The 9,833-nt window shown below is 37.6% G+C and overlaps 1 protein-coding gene across 1 annotated transcript; it reads right to left on the reverse strand.

Moving 5' to 3' along the window:
• Positions 1 to 473: 473 nt before the first annotated feature.
• Positions 474 to 1,964, reverse strand: LOC139194611 (bZIP transcription factor 30-like). The gene is made up of 4 exons (XM_070819497.1): positions 1,756 to 1,964; positions 1,314 to 1,404; positions 1,064 to 1,190; positions 474 to 895 (listed from the first exon to the last, which is right to left on the reverse strand). The coding sequence occupies exons 1-4, from the start codon at positions 1,962 to 1,964 to the stop codon at positions 474 to 476; spliced, it is 849 nt and encodes a 282-aa protein (XP_070675598.1).
• Positions 1,965 to 9,833: the final 7,869 nt, after the last annotated feature.

Consider the following 9,833-nt stretch of genomic DNA (forward strand, 5'->3'; position numbering starts at 1 on the left):
ACCTAATGAACCAGTAGGGTTTTCACTAAAACATGCATAATGGACAAGTAAGTTTTAAGTAAAAGGGCAGCGCCTATAAGGCTATCCGCTTTGCGGACCGGAGGAGGGGGAAGGGGAACATCTATCATCCGCAGTCTTACCCTTGTTTGCAAAAGAGCTGTTTCCATGATTCAAACCATGACATTCCGGTTGCAAGAGAGCAACTTTTTCGTTACGCCACGGCTCATAAGTAAGGTTTAACTAATTAAATAATTTAAATTCAACCACTGGCAAGGAGTCAACACATTAAAACGTCTAAAAAAAATATAGCCGTCCATATTATTAATTTCTCTCTTTCATACTACAAAAATGTGTTCACTGCTATAAGAAAAGAAGACTACGCAAATAAATCCCCGTGCACAAAGCATGGATGTGTATGTGTACACAAAATTGAACTACTACACCAAGCTAGCTAGCTAGAGGATCATGAAGTTTCACATGAACTTGTTGGCGGACCCATCTGGGTTCTGCTGATCAGACTCATCAAAGTCATTGTTGATCATCTCCAGAGGATTCATATCCATATGATCATTCATGTCTATAATGTTGTTCATGCCATTGTTCTTCATGCTCATGTTGTATGTATCCGCATTGTTCATCATGTCCACAAAGGACTGTCCAGCAGCATGTTGGTTCAGATCATCAGTAGTTTGCTTCAGCACCAGGGTGTCAATGGGGCTGGCCGGCTGGTTGAATTGATAAGCAACCCCAAATCCAAGGCCAGGCTGGTTCAGACTCAAATTGGTCATTTGATGATAATTTGGAGGCCTGAAGGCCTCAGCTGCTCGTTGTTGTCGAGTTGCTTCATAGAGCTGAAGCAACGAGTCCTTTTCTCCCTTCAATAAGTCATGTTCAGCTGCATATAAGACCCAAGATTTAAGAACACACCTTTCTAATTGACTAATTCATATGTCATTCAAGAATAAAACTATTGGTCCAACTTCATCACGTGATCAATTAAGATAGTACAAATAGCTATAGTACTCGTACGCTTTATGAGAGAGAGAGAGAGAGAGAGAGAAACCTCTTTTGTACATATATTCGCCAGATTTGGCATCAACCATTTGCCTCATTGTATTGTTTTCGGCTCTGAGCAGCATATTACGCTGATCAGCGAATTTGACTCTTGGAGCCTTGATAGCTACTTCAGTCTGCACATGAATATATATGTACATATAAAAGCATGCAACAATTATAATTTTTATATAAATTAAGTCATACACAAAAACTCATATATAATTAAGGAGCAAGTCGGGTTCACATGTGATATTTACTTGAAGTGCCTTCAGTTCGTTTTCGAGTTGCTCAACATAGCTTGCCTGCTTCTGTCGATACCTTTGTGAGTACTGTCTGCTAGCCAAAAGTCTAGAGAAAACAGATCAAATATTTATGTAATTAATTTATAAATAATTAAAAACAATACGAAAATGAAGGTTTCTATAGTAGATCTTTATAATACGATGTTCTTTATGTTTAAGTACTTATATGGAAAATAGCTAAATTTTTTGGAGGAGGGAAATTGTTTGAGAGTGTAAATTCCTACATCGGAAATGTCAATGCTCTACAATGCATCGTGAGCCTGTACATTCATTACCAATTGGTTTTGGGCTAGGTCCTTCAATTTCAACCAAAATAGCCAAAGTTCAAATTTCCAACGATCGATTTGATTTTCCAAAATATATAGGGAAAAGAGATCTAGAAGGCTAGATAATCAACCTTTTGAGCTTTTTCTGGTCCATGTTAGATTCTTCAGGGGGTGGTGCAACTCCTTTAGCTTTGTCTACGTCGCCATTGATCTGATAGGATGGTGGTGCCAATCGAATGGTGATAGAGTCGTTGTTTGAGATCTGAAGCCCTAAATGTGATGATGGAAGGGTTGGGAGTGGTGGCATCTTCATGTTTGTCTTCTCGTTGAAGCCCTCCATTATTTATATGTTTACCTAGAACAAAATCCAAGCAGTTGCCATAGAGTTAGTGAAGAAGAAGCTGCAAACTTAACCAATGAAACATAAAAAGTAAAAAGATGCTATAAACACTAACCTCACAAAAGAAAGAAATGATCAGAGCAAGTAAGCAAGTGAGTATTAGGGTCTGGTACGTATATGTGACAAAGGGGAACAACAAGAGATGTCTTGGATAGGATCGAGCTTGTTTCTCTATAGATATCACATTGAGCTCGTAATTTAATTAGAGCAACCACTTTGTGACAACCCAATTAGGTTTTCTCATCCGTAATACATTCCTATTTTGCAAGAGGACAACTAAAGATGATGTATGATCGGGTAATAGAGTTCCCAATTACAAAACATGAAAATTAATTGTTACTACTATTACGCGGCTAAAATGAATGTCTGATAAAGCACTTATAAGTGAGAAGAAAGTATTGTATACATTTTGTAAACGTGTTTAGTGCATATTGCGAATGGTAAAAGATTTTAGCATCTCTTTATTTTATAAACTCACCACACAATTAAGGGTGTGGTTCACTCAGGTATATATAATTTTTAGCTAATGGCTTATTATATCTAACCGGAACATATAACAATTTTCTATACATGCAAAGCATTATACTTCGGATAAAACTTAGGTACTCCTAGTAAGGACTATATATACTCACTTTCTGATTTAGCTTATATAGTGTATATAGTGAGTACTATATACACTCACTTTCTGATTTAGCCTTTAAAAAAAAAAAGTCACGTGTTTCTTATTTCTTAAAGTAAAAAATAAAAATTTTAATATGTCCATTATTTTTTAAAACAATAAAACATGTGCTAAAAAATCAAAAGGTAAGTATTCATCAATGAGTATCCAAGTATTATCCTTATATTTCATGCTAGCTACGATCCACTCAGAATGTTCAATAAATTAGACTTCCTATGTGTATTCATGAACAGTTTATCTGGATAAAAAAATTCTAGATTCACTGTTTGTACAGAGTTTGATACAAATTCATTGTTTGTACAGAGAACATCTCCCACCTATACTTCGCTATATATGCAAAATAATTTTGACATGACATACAGTGCAACGCTTCTAACAACATGGTTCTAAAAAACACTAGACGCTAGTCGGGCGGCAGACTGAAGCCTAGTGCCTAGACGGACTAATTGGATTTGTATCTTTTAAATAAATTTATTATATGATATATAAATAGGTGCATGTTTACACTAAAAAATTATACTTAATGAAAAAATAAATAAATATTTATTATAAAAATAATGTATTGTATAAATTTTAGAGTTTTTTTTAAAGACCATAAGTTTTAAATTATTATTGGGCCTTATTATTATTTTTTTAATAAATTTGAAGTTGGGTCTGCTATAAATCTTAAAAAAAAAAAAAAAACTGCCACAAAACTTTAATTAAAAAAAAAATCTACTAACACTAGCAAACATTAGCCCCACCCACCCTATTTTTCTCTCAAATCTCATATGTTGTTTCTATCTCTTTTATCTCAATCTTTGTAGAATGCAGAGATCTCTCTCCCTCCATCCCTCCCTGGAGAGATCGTTCTCTCTCTCCCTCTCTATCTCTTTCCCTCTCTCTTTCACTCAGATTTTGTCAGGAAATTTGAGGTCGGTGACTCGATGCGACCAGAGGTATAAGGTGACAGGGAAAACAATGATTGCAAGTCTAAGAGTATGCGAGAAAAAAAAAGGACCGCCTAGGGGCGCCTAACATGTGAGATTCGAAATATCCTTCGTTTTGTCAAGTTTATCGACAATTGTTTAGCGATTTTTCAGTTATAGTGTTTTTCCTCATTTACATGATGATGTGTTCTTTGGATGTTTCGGCTGTGTAGAGGAAGCATGGTAGGGTATCGCTTATAATTCCCAGTGTGTAGAGCCGTTCGAAATGAATCATCTTATTCATGACCTAGAGTCAATTGTCATCATCTTCATTTGGAAAATTGGATGACACTTCTCTGTGGAGAAACGTGTCTAGAATCTTTATCAACCCTAGACTTCTCAAATACATCTTCAATTGAAAGGAACTAGATTTCTGACATTGGTGATGGAAGAACCAAATCAATGTTTATAATTGCATTATCGTGCATCATCTCGGTTGTGCAAGCGTAATTACTGTTTACTGTAGCGAAAGACATATTTACCCTTGAACATTTCCAGCCATTCCTATCCCATTTCAGCTGGAGTTCATAAGCATCGATTTGACGTTATTTTCGAATCATCAATAATTGTTCGAATGGTTATAATCACTTCATGTATCTGTTTAAGGATGGGAAATATCACCATAAGCTTCCAAAACGAGGTATCTTGTACATGAAACGTGACAAGTAGCTCATTTTCTGCTGGTCCAGAGGGACTATGTTTAGACCATTTGGTAAAATTACCCATTCTTGAATTTATCAGAATTTCTAGCATTTCGTTCAGCATCTACTTTGATGGTGATTCCATATTCACCTCTTTGTGTCGGAAGGCATTCTAGTCATCCTTGGGTATGTGTCCACCCTACAACATTTCGTATTGATTTTGAAGCGGATAGATAGTTTAGGTGAAACGCTTGAACATTTAAAAAAATTTAGTTTTGACATTTAATGCTTCAATTACCCAACAAATACTCTACTAAACGAATCATAATCGTTGGTGATTGAATGTTCTAGAAGCTACCGTTGTAGAGAGATGTCATGCATTAATTTCAATTACCTTGTATTCTAGATTTGATGGACTTGTTTGACCCTCAAATTCTTGATTGTTCTTCTTGGCATAGTTTTGCTAAACTTGAGGGAAATTCAATATGAACCTGGCTCTGATATCTTATTGTACTGTACTTATACTCTGACATCACGTGTGAAACCGGTTCATTCCCGTTCACAGCACACTCTTATATTTAGACACTTTTAGGTTTAAATTTATTCATATTTTCCACATAATTACACTTTATGGCTTCGTCACAATCCAGGTGTCGGCCAACACAGCTCAATTTAGAGTTCTAGTGGACATTCTGGATCGGGGGTGTCATAACACCTCTTTACTTTTGTCCACCAATTGGCACCTAATCGGGACATCACGTTACCGACCAGTGCCTAAGCGTCACCTAGGCCGATTTTTAGAACACTGTTTAATATTGTAGATCACAATCATTGATTAATTTCATTATTGCCTTATGATATGTTTGATTCAAATTTAGTGTATAGCATAAACATCTCATATTGTCACACCTCAATTCCCCAATGAACTAAGCATCCAAAGTACCACCACCTTCATCTTTTCACAACCACGAACTCAAATTTGAGTTTTGCCTTGTGAGAAACCAAGTTAGAGGCTGATACAACGAGCTCCTATGAGGTTCCAATTTCTCGGCAAGTTCTCGCTATGCTCTAATGAAGGTAAGGCTTCTAACCACTACCAATCTCTTTCTCGTGTTGAGTAGTGTAAGATTTGTGTTCTATTAGGAGAAAACGATGAGATTTTGATGCAAATTAAAGAAAGTTTTCTCCTTTGCAATTTCCGACGAGTTTTGCAAAACTTCGACGAGCTTTTCCGACTTAATCTCGTCGAGTTTGACAAGTTGGAGTCACCAATCAACCCACCATCACCTCTTGTTCAAAATTCAAGTATTTCATGCTCGGATCTGCATGGATTCGAAGAGATTTGCAACCTAGGTTTTCGACCAGTTTCAAGCCATTTTTTACCATCTTATGGATTCCCAATAGGTATAATCTTATTCCTCTCATTTCAAGCTTTATTTTGAAATAAAGATCGTGAAAAAAATAGAAGACTTCGTATGGAAGAACATCCTTTGCAGATTCGGCATTCCCAATGCAATAGTCACTTACAACGGACGACAGTTCAACAACAATAAGTTCAGGATGTTCTGCTATAAGTTCAACATCAACTTATGTTTTGCCTCCCCAGCTCATCCCCAGTCTAATGGATAAAGTCGAAGCCATCAACAAAATAATCAAGCGAACTTTGAAAACCAACTTGGACAAGGCGAAAGGTTGTTGGCCAGAATTTATACCCCAAGTTCTTTGGTCATACCGCACTTTGTATCGGACATCAACAGGAGAAACCATATTCTCACTTGCCTTTGGTACAGAGGCAGTTGTCCCAGTTGAGCTTGAGCAAGCAACATTCCGAGTCCAGAACTACATGCAAAACGAAAATGATAAACAACTTACCCTCAACTTAGATCTAGTCGAGGAACACAGAAACCAGGCTCACTTGAGGAATGTCGCCTACAAGCAGCGCATTTCCAACTACTATGACTTAAGGGTCAAACCTCGTTCTTTCAAAGTGGGGGACTGGGTATTGAAGAAAAGATTACTCTGCGATAGAGTCCCGAATGAAGGAACACTTAGTCTAAACTGGGATGGATCGTTTGAAGTTGTTGGCATCAGTCGCCCTGGCTCCTACAAGCTTAGAAGCTCTGATAGCAAGACCCTTGACCATCCATGGAACGCTGATCACTTGAAGTACTATTACAAGTAAACTCACATTGTACAAGTGTTAAGCTTCAGCCGTTCGGCATCCTATGTAACGAAGACTATTTGGCATGAATTCAATAAAGAGGTGATTTAGACAACTCGGTCCTAATCCTCTTACATTCCTAGCAATGAAACACTCGGGTTCAAAGCTTCAACATGAATGCTTCCAACATGAAACAAAGTCTAAGTATATGTCAACAAGACTATACAAATAAACGAACAGCTTCACAGTATATTCGTTCAATCATACATTCCAACACATTCATACATAAGCCAACTGTGCTTCGAAAGAGTTTAACATACTTTATGTCATTCGACACTTGCTACAATGTGCCTCGACACCTTGCCCTTATTCTTACCAACCAGGTGATGAAATGTGAAGAATGAACTTATCTTCATGCCATCAACTAGGTGATAAAATGTACAACCCGTACTCTCCTTCATGCCACCAACCAGGTGATGAAATGTACAACCTATACTCTAATATCATTTGGCAACTTGCTACTCATGCCACCAACCAGGTGATGAAATGTACAACCCATACTCTCCTTCATGCCACCAACCAGATGAAGAATGAACTCATCTTCGTGCCACCAACTAGGTGATGAAATGTGATGAAGGAACTCATCTTCGTACCACCAACCAAGTGATGAAAGCAACTCATTATTCATTCCACCTACCAGAAGACGAGTGGTATAACTTGTACATTTGAACTCCTAGCATTCACAAATAATCAAAAACCCTTAAGCTTGACAACTTAACTAGGGGAGCACTTATGCCCAACAAGAGCTATAGTCACTAACAAAGTCTTATTGCAAGCCAACAACAACTTCAGTGCATGGCATATGAAGATCAAGTTATTCAGCCGTCTTGCATCTGCTTAAGACATTTCTCCTCTGTAACAATGCAAACACTATAACTCGTAGAAAGCTTCACACACTCTTGATCAAGACAGTGTGAAGCAAAACCAATTTATGGTGCCAACAAGAGCTTCATCAAAGGAGTTCAACCACAATTCTCAAAAGCTTCACACTCTTGATCAAGACAGTGTGAAGCAAAATCAATTTATAGTGCCAACAAGAGCTTCATCAATAGAGGGCAACCACAATTCTCAAAAGCTTCACACACTCTTGATCAAAATAGTGTGAAGCAAAACCAATTTATGGTGCCAACAAGAACTTCATTAATGGAGGGCAACCATAATTCTCAAAAGCTTCACACACTCTTGATCAAGACAGTGTGAAGTAAAACCAATTTATGGTGCCAACAAAAGCTTCATCAAAGGAGTTCAACCACAATTCTCAAAAGCTTCACACACTCTTGGTCAAGACAGTGTGAAGCAAAACCAATTTATGATGCCAACAAGAGCTTCATCAATGGAGGACAACCACAATTCTCAAAAGATTCACACACTTTTGATCAAGACAGTGTGAAGCAAAACCAATTTATGGTGCCAACAAAAGCTTCATCAATGAAGGGCAACTATAACTCGTAGAAAGCTTTACACACTCTTGATCAAGACTGTTCGAAGCAAATTCAATTTATATGGTTCATCCAAACCTTCAACTACTACAAGGTGTGGTTTGCATCACAATCTCTTGCTCAACAGTGTGGAAGCAAAATTTTTATATGTTTTCTCTCCCACATTTTCAAATTTCTAATTTTCCCAAAAAAAAAATAATTAGGAAATTCAACAAATTTCTAGTTTTCCCAAAAAAAAAAAAAGGAAATTGGGAAATTCAACAACTTCAACAAATGGAGGGCAACTACAATTCTCAAAAGCTTCACACATTCTTGATCAAGATAGTGTGAAGCAAAATCAATTCATGGTACCCAACAAAAACTTCAACTCCAAAGCTTCACCTACAAAAGCTTTAACACCAAAGCTTCACCTACAAAGCTTCAACACCAAAGCTTCACCTACAAAGTTTCAACACAAAAGCTTCACCTACAAAGCTTCAACTCAAAAGCTTCACCCACAAAAGCTTCACCCACCACAAAAGCTTCACCCACCACAAAAGCTTCACCTACAAAAGCTTCACCCACAAAGTTTCAACACAAAAGCTCACCTACAAAAGCTTCACACACTCTTGATTAAGATAGTGTGAAGTAAAATCAATTCATGGTACCCAACAAAGCTTCAATCTCAAAGCTTCACCTACAAAGCTTAAATATATATATATTCGGAAATTCCAAAATTCCAAAATTCTAAAATTTGAAAAATCGAAAAAAAAAAAAAAACCTAGGCCTCCTCTTCTTTGGGCCTAACAACTTTCATAACAAATATATATGAAAGAGAAGTTTTGGGCTACCACTTAGAAAGGAAATGCCTCATTCATCAACTTTCTCGACCGGAGACTTGGGGGACTCCTATCATATGCTACTGCACCTTAATACTCGGAAGTCTCACGACCACTCGGTGACTTGGATTTTTCAAGTCTCCAACCAAGAAGTTTTCCTCACTCAGGAAATTAAGGGAGCACTACTTCAACATACAAGCTTTAACAAAAGAAAAAATTCAAAGAACTTAGTGAAGAAGGCTTTGGTGTATTTAACACAATACGTTGAAATGAAGCAAATCTTATTTATTAATATCTCTAATAAGTTACAAATATGTACATATAGATGAATCAAAATAAACAAACAAGAGGGAGCCTTCACAAATGTTGCTCAGGAGAAGTCTCAGCAATCGGCAGAGCCCTAGAAAGAGAAGGCACCGAAGGGTGATCATTCGGAGCCTCAATACTGGACAGAACCCCAGAAGGAGGAGGCATCAGAAGTTGATCTTTGGAGCTTTATTACGCGGTATAGCCCACAAACCTTTAATGATCAAGTAAAATCTGACCATCAGATTGCTGCATCTGGTCAAGCTTCATCTTCATGTTTGTAGCATAGTCATGTGCGAGCCTGTGCAACTGTTTATTCTCATGCTTGAGCCCTCTAATCTCCTGTTTGAGACTTATCACTTCAGCCGCCAATGATTAAACTTGGCGGGTTCGAGTAAATAGGCGTTGGGCCATATTAGACACAGAACCTGCATACTGAACACTAAGAGCCAAAGAATCCTTAACAGCCAACTCATCAGACCGTTTGGAAAGTAGTCTGTTATATTTGGGAGTGAGAATGTTCCTGGCCATCACCGCAGCGATCATATCATTCTTCATCACAGAGTCCCCAACGGTAAGAGGACCAGTAGAGGATAAGAAGGATGGGCGCCATATGTTGTCTTGAGAAGGCATGGCTGCCTCTTCACCAAAGTTCAAGTCAAAACGACGGTCGGATGGGCTAGACATTTTCAGAAATGATGAAGGAGAAATGAGGTCCAATAAATCTCTGAAGTAAT

The sequence above is a fragment of the Malus domestica genome, chromosome 03 (genome assembly GCF_042453785.1).
Source record: "Malus domestica chromosome 03, GDT2T_hap1".
NCBI classification, from domain to species: Eukaryota; Viridiplantae; Streptophyta; class Magnoliopsida; order Rosales; family Rosaceae; genus Malus; species Malus domestica.